The sequence below is a fragment of the Biomphalaria glabrata genome, chromosome 14, assembly GCF_947242115.1.
Source record: "Biomphalaria glabrata chromosome 14, xgBioGlab47.1, whole genome shotgun sequence".
Lineage (NCBI taxonomy): Eukaryota > Metazoa > Mollusca > Gastropoda > Planorbidae > Biomphalaria > Biomphalaria glabrata.
The window spans coordinates 1,105,535-1,122,971 of record NC_074724.1 but is presented as its reverse complement, the minus strand read 5'-3'; the positions used below and the strand labels follow the sequence as shown (position 1 = coordinate 1,122,971).

Genomic DNA, 17,437 nt, shown 5'->3' with positions numbered 1-17,437 from the left:
TTGCCCATATCTTATGTTGCCCATAGCTTATGTTGCCCATATCTTATGTTGCCCATATCTTATGTTGCCCATAGCTTATGTTGCCCATATCTTATGTTGCCCATATCTTATGTTGCCCATATCTTATGTTGCCCATATCTTATGTTGCCAATAGCTAATGCTGTCTATATGTTAAGTTAGCTATTGCTTATGGTGCCCATAGCTTATGTTGACGATAGCTTTTGTTAGATAAATTGAAAGATTGATATATTGCTGTATAGATATATAGATATAAATATTGACTGACTTACTGACTGATTAATTGATTTAATTAATGACAAGTATAAATATAAAATATCATCATCATCTGTTCCTTGACTTTAGTCCTTGGGCCGGGTCGGCAACCTACGGCTCACGAGCATCATGAGGCACTTCGGGTGTAAAGCTGCGGCTCTTTATTTCCATAGTCAAATATTATGTATTTAATAAAAACATTTTTTTAAAATAGTTCTGACTATTTTAACGATGATTAGGCAACGATTATGTCTCTCAGTCACTTGTAAGCGCTATTTACCACAGCACTCTCACATGTCTCTTGTAGTTAGTCCATCGGAAGCTCTCGAATAACGCCATCGTTGGATGTTTCTATGTAGAGTTTAATTCCCTTTCCAAGCAAGACGAATAGGCTTTTTTAGCCATGATTTTGCTGTGACGTATAGTTTGTTACTTCAAGTACATAACTTAAAAGCAAATAATCTTCTAAATGTTAGAAGCAATGTACAAGTAATGCTACTCTGGCAAGCTTTGTAATACTACTAGAAATTGCTCAAAAAGGCAAACCATTCACAGATGGTATGTCAAATATTGATTGCCACGACTATTTGAAGAACTGTTAAGTGTTTTCAAAAATAAACCAGAAATCTTGAAAAAAAAATATTTGCTAATTTCCGCTAAAACTGCACAACATAAAATAGCTGAAATGTCTTCAATTGATTTAAATGTAACATATTTGAAGGTTGAAGATATTTAACTTTATTCTGCCCTATAACTTGCTATAGGTGAGTCTTGCGACATAAAAGACAAGGTACAAGTTGCCCATTTTTGTCAGGTATATGTCTTCCATAGGTCCAAAAGAAGAGCTTCTAGGATTGCTAGCGCTCTCTGGGCATAGAGCGTATGCCATGTAAAAATACCTTGTAGACATTAAGCTCGATTCAAATAAAACCGTTTCAATAGCAACTGATGGAGCCAGATGTAAGACTGAAAAAATAAAAAAGCAACAACGATTCTTTGGAGCAGAATAAACCTCGAAATTCTTACTTTTCTCTGAATAATACTCCAAGAAGCGATTTGAGCCCAAACATTTCCTGCCGAAAAAGTTGAGGTCATAAATTTGATAATCAAGGTTGTTAACAGCAACTTGTCAAAAGCACTCTATCTTTGTCATTTTAAAGAATTGTTGAACGAAATGGAGAATCACTATTCCGAATTCCTTCTTTCCAAAAAGGTGTGAAAGTTTTCCTAAGGTTGAAACGTTTTGTTTTGTGCTTGAAGGAAATAAATAAGAAAAAAAAAGAGTAATCACCCTGAATTAGAGAACGACAAATGGTTGAAAAAAATTTACTTTATGGTGGATATAACAGCAAAATCAAATTAAAAATAAAATTTGAAACTGCAAGGAAATGGATGTCCAGACGATATTTTGGTAGAATAATTGATTTGTTTAGAAGGAAAGTTAATTTATTTTAAAGAAGATATTCAGTATCGCAATAAACCAGTTACAAACAAAAATAAAAGATGAATTAGTTGACAGATTTGAGCTGTTCAAGACCAACAACATCTTTCTAGCATTCTGCGTAAATCCTCTCAACACTAATAGTAATAAATCAAATATCTAGCCATTTGGAATTGGAAGTGGATCTCAAGAAATGCAATTCTATTTAAAAAGTAAAGACTTTGTGGAATGGAAAATTTGCTCAGTGGAAAATCAAGTTAGAATAGTTGAAGGTCCAGAAATGTAAGTACGTAACACAACAAAATCATTGGCCTTCTTCCTGGTAAATATGAAAACGCTTAAGCACATTACATTTTCCTAACCTACTAAGTTTTCCATTTTAGAAAATGTCAGGGAACCTTTAATCTACTGCTTTGGATCATTTTAATTCTTTCCCTTCACACTCTTCTGTCTTTGTCCATCTGGCGTGGGATGTAACTCTGCATCACTTCTTTGACCTTTCAACATTTTGACATGGATTTTCTTGTCAGAACTTAAGAACGTTGTACGTCTTTAAAAATCAAGCTGTTCCTCACCTTCACACTTGTTTATTCACTACATCCAAATACTTCAAGTTGATTTTGGTTTGATCGTATCTTAAGATTTAAACTCGCTCATTTTCAACGAAAAGTCTTCACTTTCGCATCACATTCATATTTTTTTTCACTCATAAAGACAGTAATAAAAATGGAATCATATAAAAAATAATGTCTACCGTAACTAACTGCACTTGTATAATATTGAAAGTACTAAAGTAATTTTATACTTATAAGAGATATAAGACTGTGAAGTTATGCAAGTTAAAAAGAAATGTACTCTTTGTTCTGATCTAAGTTGTTAGTACTTGAAAGTATTTAAGCAACCTCAATGTATGTATTAGTTATTTTTTTTTAATGGTAACATAAGATAAAGCCGTCTAAATAAGTTTGAGCCGTTTGATATAGATAGGGACAGAAGCCGTCAAATGAAAATACTAAAAAGCTATCAAAAGTACGTTATTTTTAAGACTCTCAAATGTTAGCATATATTAATGCCCTTGAAGGGATTCAAAGACACCAAATGCAAATTTAAAATAAATGTATCAACTTAAATCGAAGTATTAAATTCAAGACGTTCAATGGAAGTATTGGTTAAGGACGTGAAATGTAAACATTAGATGAAGACTTCCAATATATAATTTGATTTAAAATTTGTCGAATTATAAGGATATATATATATATATATATATATATATATATATATATATATATAGTTGTCAAATAGTCTTGTATGTAAGCGTAAATCATTTCTTAATTTTTAGAAAGTCTTGTATCGTTCTAACTGTTGTATCTTTTTTGTCTCTGTCAAATGCAGGGGGTGTGTAAGATGTGAGATTGTGTGAGTGTTTGTTTATTTTATTAGTTGTGAATGGTGAAGTGTTTTAGCACGGGGTTTTCAAGGGGGGATAATAAGGTTTCCTGTGGTCAGTCTAGCAGATGGATAGCTGACCTTGTCTGATTAGGGTGTTGTTGATTGTTGTCAGTTGTATTGAGAGATATTATTTCCGCCATTGTGTGAACTGACTATTTGGGGTAATACTATGTTTCGGCATGATGGCCTATGTTAATTGAATCTAGTATAATTTGGGTACATTTAGTACTTTTAGCTATTTAAGATGATATATTCCAAATTATATGTGTAACCTATTGTTGGCTGTCAATAAATACAAAGTCTATAGTCCTTCGTTGAGTGTATTTTTATAATACTTGTACGTATTAAGAATCAGCATGTGAGAATCATGGCCTTAATATATCGAGCTATTTGTCTATAGCAAGAACTAATCCCCCAGTCCTTTACTTTTAGGGGCTGTGAATAACCGAAGTTCGTTAGTCTCCAATCTTTCTATCAGACGTAATTCTCAACTCTCAAATATTTACTTTGTGTTTATATTTATTTCTGTATTTAATTTTTAGTGTGTGATAATTTGCCTATTGATAAGGTAATTTACTAATAGATCTAAGGTGAGTCTGGACAAAAAAATTGGTAGTATAATATTATCTATGTAAGAAATAAGTGTTTTAATGAAAGCATCTAGGTAGTTATCCGATTGATGCAAAGGGTTGTCCATTGACAAGTTTAATTATATTGTTACTACTATGTAGAGTACAATCTAGACTAGTTGGTATAAGATAAGATAATTTTTATTGATCCAATCAAATGGAAATTCAGTTAGACTACAGTAGACAACCTCAGTGTAACTATTGTACAAAACAATATAGATGAAAAATTCGAACAACATTCACACACGAAACACATACACAGTCACATCCAGCGCTTTATGAATTTGACTTCTATGTACTTGTCGATGACGACAGATGATCTTGTAACACTCTGACTGAAAGTGGGAAGAAGAAGTTTTTAAATCTTTCTGTGTTAGTCCTAATGGAAAGGAGACGACCACTTCGTTCAGATCGTATGTAACAGTGGTTTAATGGGTGCAGGTTGTCTTTAAGAATCGAAAGTGTTTTAGAAATGTATATTTCTTGAAAAAGCTCTTCATAGATTGTAGCTGTATTCGAGGGATATATGATGCTTCTTTTAATTAGTCTATTAAGTCTATGTCTTTGTGTAGTGAATTATTACCATACAAGCATGTGATGGCAAAGTTAATTGGACTGCTGATAGTTGCTTTGTAGAAAAGTTTAATTATTGTTTTGTCTATGTTAAATTTTCTTAGCTTTCTGAGATGGAAGAGTCGCTGGTGAATTTTCTTGTATATGTTTTGGCAGATTCTACTTTAATCTCAGTTTTTTGTTGATATTTGTATCTAACTATATATATTCTTGTACTTGTTCAATGGTTTGGTTATGTATCTAAATTTGTGCTATAAGGTTTTCTTGCACTATAGGTTTTGTATGTGTTGGATTACCTCTCCTTGAATAGATATTTACTAATCACACAATGAAATGTTTTCTTTGCACTATAGATTTGGCGATGATACAATGGCAACATCTACTTTGAGCCTATCTCCATCACCAAGTTAAACTATACACTCTTCTAATCAAGTGCAGATCCTTGACAAGAAAGCCGTTTTTAGCTTCATTTACATCCGCATTCGTGATAAGCTTATGTTCATAGAGGGCGTACAATCCACTGTTAAGCAAAAGATTTGCAAGGGGAGTAACTATCACCCCAGAGTTGGAGCCCATAGCGAACCATTACAAAGTAAACAGTTTTATTTTGGAATCATCTAACTCCAATAACTCTGCCACAACTTTGTTTAACACTCCAAACTTGTTGTAAATCAGCGGTTCTCAACCTTTTAGTCTTGGCGACCTCTTTTTATAATATTCCACTCTGCCGCGACCCCCCCCCCGCACACACACAGCTATAGAAGAGTAGATAATAATTCAATTTTTCGAGGGTCTTAGGAGACCCCTGGCAAATCGCAAATCGACCCCCAAAGGGGTCGCGACCCACAGGTTGAGAACCCCTGTTGTAAATGGAGGGAAATTAACTTCCAGAACCTATGTCTACCCAACTGCATACAATAATTTTTACATTTCTCTTTTTCAGTACCAAGAAATCTAAGGTGAATTCCCCCAGACCTGGGTGGAGGATTTGAAATCCAAATCTTGAGAGAGTAATGAATGTTGAAGATAACTCATTCAGAAGTGACATTCAATCAAGGGCTTCAAACTATTCAGAAGAAAATCGTCAAACACCAACAAATTACACCCCAAAAGTGATTGTTGGCCATTTTTAGTTTAAAATAATATTTTCTTTTTGTTGGTTTCGTTAGTTATTGAAACAATGTGTGTGTGAACTAGATTTACTATTTATACAACTTGCTCGTTTTATTTTTATAATGTTCATGTGTTCATGATATAATGTTGATTTATATTGTTTATGTTATCTAAAGTTTGTTTTAATTTTTTGCATTCAATTAAAAGAGACATTTTATTAGGTTTGTTCTATCTGTTGTTATATTGTTTGAGGAAGACATTTCAGAAGAATGTTTGTTGTTTGTAAAATGTTTTACATGTTTCGGATGTTCCTTCAGGAGTTGAAGATAATTACTTCCTAGTCCAAACCTCCCGCATGACGACGGGGGATGGGAGCGGGTAGGGTTTGAACCCGGGACCATCGATGAATTTGAACGACAGTCCAGCGTGCAAACCGCACGACCAGGCAGCCATCGGTCACACATTTATCTGATATTTGTATATTTTACAAATATTTTTAACCTATTGTTATCACGTAAATAATCAGTTTAGATAAACTTTTTTTTGGCAAGCATTTTGAAATGAAACTGAAAATTGTGCATTCTATAATTGTATATTACCGTACCATTTTCAGACCTTGCAAAAATGGTGTGAAGGTCATCTGTTTATTTGGCAGTCTGTTAACAAAAGCGTTATATAGTTAACACAACGACAAACAGCCTTTATATTTCCCCAACTAATATCAGGCCTCCATTAGAACTGGTTGGCTTAATGGGTATCGAAAAATCCTGGAATGCATTTTCCAAGTCTACAATGGTATTAAAAATTACGGCTCCTAAGATCAGAAGATTTACCACTTTACAACTCAATTCGAAACAAGTTCTTAAAACATGAAAGAATTCAAGCAATAGAGATTTTGTGTATCTAAAAATATTATAATTAAAAGAATATGAATAGAATGTTTGTAGAGAAAGATTATATTATGTTTAACTGTATTTAATAGTTCGGATCAGTCATGCAATTGGTCTAGACTAAAATGAATAAATGTGTGGGATTAGAAATATTATTTACCAATTGTTATTTGTTTAGCCCATTTACATACTTTTAGTTTTCTCGCGCTAAGATCCAGTACGGCCTCAGTTGGAGGTCACTCACAAAGTCCACAGAATACGCATTTTAGACCAATAGAAAATCCCCTGCCAAGGACAGACGCAGACGGCAAAAAAAAAAAACAAAAAAAAAAAAACACTCTTATGCGACCAACGACGGACATTGGTTATACTTGCACTGAATGTGGCTAAATATGTAGGCCACAGCGGGGCTGCATATACACGGAAAATAATGCTGTTAAGGCTTCCGCGCGGTGTTGATTCTTGGAAATATATCTAGTGTAGATCTGACTGGAAGTAACGCTGAACTCAACACTTCAGTAACACCGGCGAAGACAAGCCTTATTATTATTATTATTATTATTATTATTATTATTATTATTATTATTATGTTAGAAATGAACGAGTAGTCATTCTCTGGCACTGCCAGGGTCGAGTTTTGCTAAAGAGAAACAAAATTCATCGTAGTCCCTTTAACAGTTTCCACTGAGGAATTTTCTGGTGATGTGGCAGGTCTGCAGCAGTACCGCCCTCTGACAGGCAACGAAGATGTTTCTAGGAATGTTAAGGGCCTTGAAGGTGTCTGTGAGGTCAGTTGTTATTATCCCCTCGGTTGATATAACAATGGGGTATATTGTTATTTTGGACAATTTCCTTAGACGCTTAATCTCCAAGCCTAGGTTCCCATATTTTCTTTGTTTTTCTATCTCAGTTTTTCTCAAATTATGAGACAGTGGTATTATTATTGTTATTATTTTTATTATTATTATAATCCTCTTACTTGTCTGTAGCAGTTGGGAAAAGGGAGAGGGGAGAAATAAGGGGGAGGGTATTTGATTGAATGCTAGCGTGATCACTTTTTAGATGCATTATATATAAAATGAAGCTTCACGGCTTGAATTCAAGCTCAAAGGCTCATGCCTAGTCAGGTCAACATACTAACCACAGTACCAGTAAGGTTTTGTTGTTATCTATTATTAGTTTCAAACTTTTAGGCGTCGGCCTTTAAAAGGAACTAATTCAACTTATACCACCACATCTGTCAAGTACATATTCTTTCCTTTCTTCTGCCTAACAAAATTATTACTTACCAGTATGAAATAAATATGTTTTATTAATTCTTGGTTTGTCAGGTATTAGAAGAAATTGCTCAAAATTTCAGCTTGTTCTCAGATTAGGTGTCGGAGAATTAACCTGTACACATTTTTTACCGGACAGACAGACAGAGTTGTTATAATCTTACTTTTTTGTACTTTTTAGCACTACAGAAACACATTTTTACTTATCTTAATCTTGTAACATGAAATAAGTTTTTCAAATGGTATGTATTTGGCTACTTATATCTCAATATTGTATGCTTGACATTGTTATTAATTGTGTCTATATTTGATTTTTATTTATAGAATCTCGCTGAATCTGAGCTGCTTTACATTTAAGATCTAGATTTAGGAAAAAAAAAGTGGAATAAAAGGTTCGCACGCAAAAAAAATACTTAATGAGTGCTTGGCAATAAAATATAATTTTGGACTTTAGACATTTAAATTTTGGCTCAAGAAACAAACAAATAAAACTTTTGGAATAAAATTGCGAATAAAAACCGCTAAATTTCTATCTTGATAATGACTAAGTTGTTTTCAGCTTTTTGCTGTCGAAGAGAATTGGGAGACTTATTGATAATCAGTCCTCAGGGCCAAGAATTTTGTATTGTACATTGACAATTAAATATGAATTTTTAGTCACCCATTGGCCTCCTTTAGTCATAGAAAGACTATGGTTCATCTCGCACACTTTCTCATGTGGCTATGTAGCCCTGTTTTGGGGGATGCTCCCGTCCACAAATAGCGCAGGTTAAGGTGGTTTTTCTTTCAGTGGTGGAGGAGCTGGCCATTTTTCGCATTGTCCGTTTTTCTTCCAGAGCTGAGGCCCATATTTTTTCGCTGTCCATAGCTTTCTTGGTCTTTCTCTCTTCATATGGTGCTGTCTAGAGCTATATCTTCCCAATGGTCAGTATTGATGTTTACTGATTTAAGGTCTCGTTTTATTACATCTATGTAGTGTATCTTGAGCCAGTCGCGACTTGTCAGTAGAAAATGACTTTAAGATGCGTTTGTCCAAGCCAGCCGTGGCTACGTTGTCTGAGAGCTGTAAAGATGCTGGGAATACCTGTTCGTGCAAGGATCTCAGTATGTACACTTTTTCTTTCCATGTAATTTTCAAGATCCTTCGAAGACCTCGCAAATGGAATGAGTTCAGTTTTCTGTCTTGCTTTGCGTAGGTGGTCCATGATTCACTGCCATACATCAGTGTATTTATAACGCATGCCTTGTAGACTTCCCTTTCGGTCACTGTAGTGAGCTTTTGGTTTTCTCATACTCTTGACCTAACGCGATTTCGAAGAGGGCTCTCCACATATTATGTTCCTGTTGTTGTTATCTTCATTTCCTCAAGCATAAGTTCTCAGTATCCTATTACGTGAATGGGAGTGTCTCTTCAAAATAGCGCTCCACAGTCACGTGACAAAGTGTTCTACAAGATGAATCATAGTGGTTAATACTGAAGGACCAACAACTATTAAGTGTAAGTTAAAAAAGTTTGGGAAGATGTTGAGACAGTCTAGATAAAAATATACTCTAAATAACGTAAGTACAACGAATTTCAATTTTATTTATTCATTTGTTTATGTGACATGATTAGGAATTAGGTATTTGTTTCGGGAATAAGGGAAAAGTTTTACTTAGTGACGGAATGACGTGATATTTAAAAAACAAGAACGCTCTAGGATTTGATAGAGACAATACACTTTTCCTATCACAACAAGAATAAGAAGTAGTTTTCGGACGTAGTTGACATCGGACGATTCCCTTCTTGATCATTAAACATATTTGTTGACCAACATCAGGGTCGACTACATATTTTGATTGTTTCGGCCTTTCGCCAGTGTTACTGAAGTAGTTTGTGTTCAGCGTTACCTCTATTTGAACTTAGTTATATTTTAAATACTCAACACCGCGCGGGAGCCTTAACAATGTGCTACTATATTCAAATGTATAATAATGTATACGATTTTTTTTTAAATACACCTAATGTACAAATCCAAGACTTAATCTAGATCAAATCAATTTAGTTTTTTTTTTTTTTTTTAGTACAAATTATCAATGAAACAAAGTGTTATATTTTTTTATAAGGTTAGGATTGGTGTGTGTTTATAAAACGGGTAAATAGCAACAAACGTCACATAAAGAAATTCACAAACCTGTTCAATTGTAATATCTAATAATGTGTCTACTCGTATTTCAACAAGGTTTTTTTTATCAAGTTTTTACAAAGTCGCTCAATCTCTCTGTAAGGTTTTATTCTCTTACAGTTTATTTATTCCGCTTTGCATTCTGGGATTAAGTTTAAACTTTCCGCGTGTATTTATTGTCAATGACAAAACGTGACTTAATAAACAAAAAAATAACAGATCACTTCATCAATGAGTCGTAATTAATGTCTGCTGTTTTCTATGGGAAATGTATTATAGCGGCCTTGGTAAACCATTGACAATAATCACGCACATATATATACCGACAAACAAGCCACTAAAGTTACTTAACCGTAGCTGTTATTTTGTTGGCAATTGACTAGCTCAGTGGTATAACATGTTTATTTTCCATTATGGAGAGACTATTTCGATTATTTTAAAAATATTGTTATTAAAATGTTAGTATAGAACCTTCACATCCTTCCAGTGGTCCATAAAATGATTGTTTGGACCAACAAGAGGAGACAGTTGATTCAGATCTAAGTGAATAGAGAAACAGTTTTAACCTTCAATCTTTGTTGAGTTTCCTCTTTTAGATTTTTATTTTACATTATGATGAGAAACATTCAAATACTAGTTTTACAATATATAGATATAATGTTTACATGAACTCTACAACTAATAAGCTCATCTCTGCACATTATGACCAACATGGTTTCACAACATCAGACGTTAGTCTCGAATGTTTAATTAGAATAAAAGCTTTAAGAAAATGCTCACTTATTCATTTCATGACCGAAAATACCCTAGCGCAAAGTAACTAACCCTAGCAAACAAAGATTTGCTCTAGACCCAGAACATCAGACCCGCTTTGTAGTCACTCGGTGCGGCCATCCCCTATGAGTGTGTGTCCCCAACCGCCTTTACTTTCCCCAACTAATGTCAGGTATCCATTAAAGTTGGACGGACTCAGGGGCGCCCTAAAAATCACGAAATTCAAAATCTCAGTCTTCACCATCTAAAACTGGGCAGATCATTTTTTTTTACTACAACAAAATCTAAAGTGCAGATGATGTTAAAAAGGCCATCTGTTTCTTTGGTCAACAGTTAACAAACAGAGAGTCTTGTGGCCAGCATAACGACCTGTACCCATCGGAGTTTTCAAATTCAAAATTCCAGTCTTCATTGAAATTCGAACCCAGGACCCAAGGTTTGGAAGCCAAGCACTTAACCGCTCAGCCGCCTTGCCTTCTGACATAGACACGGTAGATAACTTTTGAATTACAAGCTGGGCAAGTGTGTTGATACAATAGCAAGTATATGTTTGTATTTGCATGTGTTAATTTTCTAATTCGATGTATAGCGCCAATCATGTGGTAAAGAAAAAACTAAACATATCAGATAGCGATATTTAATATAGTGTGTACACATATTTTTTGTAACTATATGACTAAAGGATTTTCTTGCTAAATATAGATTTAATAAGAAATTAGAAATTCCAAATATTATTTTTAAATTATAAATAGACACCAAAGTTTTGTAGATTCTTTCGTCATTTGCAAATTTACTTAATTCTACTTCCTTAACGTAATGTTAGTCAAATTTACTTAATTCTACTTCCTTAACGTAATATTAGTCAAATTTACTTAATTCTACTTCCTTAACGTAATGTTAGTCAAATTTACTTAATTCTACTTCCTTAACGTAATGTTAGTCAAATTTACTTAATTCTACTTCCTTAACGTAATATTAGTCAAATTTACTTAATTCTACTTCCTTAACGTAATGTTAGTCAAATTTACTTAATTCTACTTCCTTAACGTAATGTTAGTCAAATTTACTTAATTCTACTTCCTTAACGTAATGTTAGTCAAATTTACTTAATTCTACTTCCTTAACGTAATATTAGTCAAATTTACTTAATTCTACTTCCTTAACGTAATGTTAGTCAAATTTACTTAATTCTACTTCCTTAACGTAATGTTAGTCAAATGTACTTAATTCTACTTCCTTAACGTAATGTTAGTCAAATTTACTTAGTTCTACTTCCTTAACGTAATGTTAGTCAAATGTACTTAATTCTACTTCCTTAACGTAATGTTAGTCAAATTCCACCGACACATATCCAGAAATAAACATAAAAAATACTCTCGTGTGGGAGAAAACTGGATCCCAAACCTCAACAGCAAGTGCGGACAACTCTTTAGGACATACCAAGGCTAGTCAAAATAGTTGGAAAGAAAAGGGCTGGTCTCAGATCAAAACTGTAACAACAAACGTTCACAGCTAATGTTTGGAAATGGACGAGAAAACAAAAAGTGAAACATGAGTTACAACAAAGTCTGTAAAGTACTCAGAGTTTTGTACGTCATTTCTTGAATCATAAGATAAAAAAGTCTATGTGGGTAACAAAGGTTAAAAAAAAGTTTCAGTTATGAACCAATTCTTATTTATTTTTAGAACTCTTTAAAAATGTCCTGCAAGAGAAAAACTCAAACTGATAGAACAGTATCGAAAAGACACAAAACAGAAAAAGTAAGTCTGTATTTGTTTTAATTAAATACACAATTTTCTTTTATTTATGCACATCTGTAACAATGCCCATATCTCAACAAACTATCTTTATCGGTGATCATTAACCTTTTTAGCGTACCGCCCATTTTCGTATTTTCTCTTTAGAAAAATCCGGAAGCGCAATCCTCTGAAAAAAAACATTTATAAAGAAGCGATGGCGAATTTGAACAAAATGTCATCAATTTATTAATTGTTATGCTTTCACTAACATTTATCCCACATGGGAGACGACTGCGTGTCAAAGGTGATCTTCTTTGACGAGTTTTGAGTAGAACGGATTTACAGAGGTGCCTCAGCGTGAGCGCTATAATGATCCACATAGGCGCTATTTAGTCATCACTGGCATAGAATAAAAAGCTGGCAGTATTCACTGGCATAGAATAAAGTAGCTGGCAGTATTCACGGGCAGCAGATGGCATCTGAGAGAAAAGTTTGAGAAACATGGCCTAAATTGTGATTATGTGCCAAAAACTCAAAACTAAAACTCAGACATAAATGATGATTATACCTAATGATAAATACTAGATTAGAAGGCCGAAGTTAGGTGAAATTATACAACATAGATCTAGTTAACAGGCAAACACACCTCACATGCAAACAGTCCAGTCCGGCTTCGCGATGCCTGCAACCCGATGCAAAGTATAATAGCCAAGTAGTGTCCATGCAACTACAAATCAGTCTTGACTTCAGTCTCAAGTGTCCCCAATAGGGGGAAAAACAACTAACAGAGAGAGCTCCAGCCAAAAATCTGATACACAAGCAAAACAGAAAGAAACAATGACGCCAACGTAGCGCGTCTTTAGAAACAGCGCGCCATTATGTTTAAAAAATTAAGAAAACACATACACACACCTAGCGAAGAAGCAATCGAAAGTGCATGACACCCGCTACCTTCTCCCGTCGTCCAGCGTAAGGTTTTAACTAGGAAGTCGAATATCAAACATGTACAAACAACTTTTTTTTTTTCATCTCATACTTTTTTCTTAACTTCACGCTCAACCTTGACATGCCAGGTAGGGTTTTAATGAAAAATTTAATATTAATTGCCATTTTTACAATCATCAATGAATTTTGTTTCTCCTTAACGAAGCTAGACCGTCCATGGAATTGCCTGAGAATGATAATTCCTCCGTTTCTAATATAATAACATTAATAATACTAATAAAGACAATAACAAAGTAGGATTAAAATTGCAATTTTAAAGTGCAGAAAAATATGGTTTTAAATGAATGCGATTACTTTTGAATTGAAATTTAATTCAATTATTCGAATCTAAAACTAGCAGTATTGGTAGATCTATTATCTTTATAAAAAATGGTAATGGTGTTTGTAAAATAAAGTCTATCAGTGATAAATGAGCATATGTATATATGTTTTAAAAATCTTAACTAAATCCAGATTTTATACTTTTTGTCAAATGACTAGTGTATTCGTCCATATTTTTTATAGAGATTTGATTTTTAAGAGTAAATAAATGTGTCGATTACAAGTAACAAATACTGCAGCAGATAAATCCATTCTTCTTTCTTTTCTAGATTAGCTTGTCTAGACTGCCTAAATATAGAATTACAGTAGACTTAATTAACCTTTTTTTTTATCGATCTATAAATGTCTAGATTCGGTACTAAATATTATAAACAACACTTAATTCTAGAAAGATCTAAATTAAGTTATAGGCTTCGATTTTAAAATAGATCTAGATGCATCCTATCTAATCAATTTATAGATGATCTTATGATAGATATAGTATCATATAGGTTTAGATATCATTCTACTAGATTTATAATCAGTATAGGCCTATAAATAGATCTATCTAGTGTTAAGAGACTTGTATTTCTTGTAAAATGTATTCCTTTCTGGCCTTGCATTCATAATATGTAACTAAAAAATCCCAGTCTTCACTAGGATTGGAACCAAAAAAACCTTGTTTAAAAGCCAAGTGCTTCACTGTATAGTCACTGCGCCACATTGCATTACTTGTAACTTAGAACATGTGCTCCTTCTTTAGTGTTAATAAAGAAAAGAATGGGTTACCTGAATTAGCCAGTAAAACCAAAGACTTAGCATTGTTTAAGTCAATGATTAACATGCATGGAACATAATTATCTTCTTTTTAAAGTAACATCTGTACAATTTAAATAACTTAAGCTAAACTGTTTAGATTTTAATCTGGTTTGGTTTATATCTAATCTACTGTAGCTTATTAGATCTTAGGTAATGTAGAACATCTAGATCAACATCTAAATTCACATTAACTTCTAGTCTAGATATATTAATAATTTATTTCATACTAGATCTACTCTATTTATCCATCTTTAGAGTTTAGATATAGACCTACTTAGATTTAAATAAAGATCAATGCATCTATATAAAATCTAAATTTCTAGATCTAATAGATAAACAAAAAGTAAGCCTGCTAGATCTAGACTAGTTCTAAAGTTGTAAATAACTTTGTTTAAAACAAATAATTAAAATCTACTAGATAATATTATAAATCATTTCACATGTATTACATTCAATCTAAGTGCAAGAAAAAAAAATGCCATTACTCTTAGTTTAAACAATTTAACCAAACAAAAAAAATATAAAAATTAGATTCGTCTGAGAATATTTCAATGATGTAAATTGGTTTATATATATTAAATAAAGGAATGCAACTATATGTACATATTTTGTTCTAATCTCCAGAACAGTACAGACCTTTGTTTTCCTCAAGACACCTGTAGACTTAATGGTATGAAATCAGAGTAAAACTATACCTAAATCTCAAACTAGTTGTATGGTTTTATTTTATTATCATTTTTTTTTACTTGAATTTAGCACAATAATAAGTAGCATGTCAAATTCATGTTGTTGCAATGTTATGTCTATGTTTAGCTTTTAGAACTATATTTGAAATATTTAGTTTTATCTCTATGTAAAAATTCAGTATTTTGAAACAAATATTTTTTGTTGCTTCAGAAAAAAAAATGTAAAAAAACAAATAAACTGACTGACACATGTATTTAAACTATTTCAGTTTGTCTAAAGGATCAGACTGACCTAGCAGACTTATCCAGTCTTGGGAATGAGAATCAAGATACAGGTAAACTTTTGGTTTGTATAAGTTAAGATAAAGAAAAGTTCTGTTATAAGTTTATTTTCTAATAATAATAAAAGAAAAGAGTATATAAAATAGTTATTTGACTTTCATCTTTTCAGATCCTCATCATTTCACCAGTGACCAGTCCAAAGTCCAGTCAGATGAGGTTGAAGGTCCACTAATTGGTAACTTTTGAGTTTCCTTTTTAGTGTATAAACTGTAGAGATCAATGCATGAGTTAGACTTGATCAATTTATAGATATCTCTTGATTAACTCAATACTGAACATTGTGTTGTAAAAATTGGATCAAGTTTATTTCTTTGTTCTCCAGGTGATCATGAAACTCAGGAGTCAGAAGGTGGAGAAGCTGATCTACACAAATATCTTGTGGGCTGTGAGAAGAATCCAGGTCATAGCCAGTTTATACCTGTTGAGACATTCACCTTAAAACATTTACCTGAAGGTGTTCAGGACAGTGATTTGTATGAATACATTAAAGCTATAGCTGACCTCACAGTTAGAGTTGATGTTAGAAGGATCAGTCCAGACAGACCAAAGTTTTGGCCAAAGACAACTCAACCATATCCATTTTCTAAGATGATTGTGAGAAGAAACTTGAGGACAGGAAGTGGAAGTGTGTGGGATGTAAATAAGTTTCAAGATGGAGTCAGACAAGATGGAGTTTATGGAGGTACTGACTACACAAAGTGTTGGTGTAGAAAATGTGAAGGTTCAAACTCACCCAGCAATGTGTGGTGGGAGTTTCATGTGGCCACAGCCACACATGTGGTTTTTGATGACATTGAGGCCAACCACACGAGCTTGAGATTGTTTTATGATAGAGATGACAGCCCAGTGGTCAGTGTTGATAAGGTCAGTGTTAGATATGTAAACATTGAGGAAGACTTGTGTTGGTTGAACTGTGTGACATGTGATAAAACTTTAGGAAATAAACTGATGGGAATGGACAAACATTTTGTAAAAGTCTGGAAGGAAGTCTGTAACAAATACTTTGACTCTAGATCTGAACACAAGTTGACCTTTATAGTGTCACATCCTCACGGATGTTCTAAACAGGTCAGTGTTGGTCAATGGAAGGACAGACTAAAGGTGGGTGATAGTAGATCTAAGTTGACTTATACAACTTGTACATGTCCAGGAAGTAGTGGAGCACATGTCCACTGTCTGGGGTATGATGACTGGACTTGGTCTGATCTTGTCCACAGTGGAAGTTTCAAGTCTGGATTAAATTACAGTGGAGTTGGTCTTTTCATGTGAGTTGTTTCTCTTGTGAGTTGTCCAGCTCCACCATGAAGATGTCTTTGAGAACCCTTGACATTCTGAACATCAAACTCAAATGTCTCGTTAGTCTTGAGTTGTGTAAATAAATTGTGTATGTTATCTTTAAATTTACAATGTTTTGTTTCCTTTTTTATCCATGTTGTTGTTTGTAATTTACATTTACAATCATTAAAACCTGTTCAACTACAAACCAAATCTACTAGGTGTAGATCTAGAGCTTGCTATCGACGATCAGGTTTATGGAAAAAATTTATTAGATGTAGTTCGTAAGTAGTTTTTTTTTAAATTTAAAATGCAATAATTAAAAGTTTGCAAATATTTCATATACAAAAACTTGTCAATTATAAAAAAAAATGCTAGTGTGGTGTTCGACATTATTCTTTTTAACAACCAGCCATGTTTATTTTTCAAGGGAGATAACTGATAAAATAAAAACTTACAGAATAAAATTCCAGTTGTCTTTTCTTGTATCTACTAAAACTTACATGTAATTTCTGCATTATATTTTAACAGTGAAATAAAAAAAAATGTTTTTACGACTAGGCAATGTTGGTAACAAAACAAACAAATAAATGTGTGATAATTAGTTCATGATACAAAAGAATCTATTACAACAAAACAATACCCACTAAATTTCAATATCCGAAAACTCAAGACCAAGAATGTTG

The 17,437-nt window shown here is 33.2% G+C and overlaps 1 protein-coding gene across 1 annotated transcript; it reads left to right on the top strand.

Moving 5' to 3' along the window:
• The first annotated feature begins 9,094 nt into the window (after window positions 1–9,094).
• LOC106074912 (uncharacterized) lies at window positions 9,095–16,883 on the top strand. Its single transcript, XM_056010385.1, has 7 exons — window positions 9,095–9,205; window positions 10,918–11,075; window positions 12,271–12,345; window positions 15,073–15,118; window positions 15,404–15,469; window positions 15,586–15,651; window positions 15,799–16,883. Exons 3-7 carry the CDS (start codon window positions 12,283–12,285, stop codon window positions 16,743–16,745), a joined length of 1,188 nt encoding a protein of 395 aa, XP_055866360.1. The 5' UTR covers window positions 9,095–9,205; window positions 10,918–11,075; window positions 12,271–12,282; the 3' UTR covers window positions 16,746–16,883.
• The last annotated feature ends 554 nt before the right edge of the window (window positions 16,884–17,437 follow it).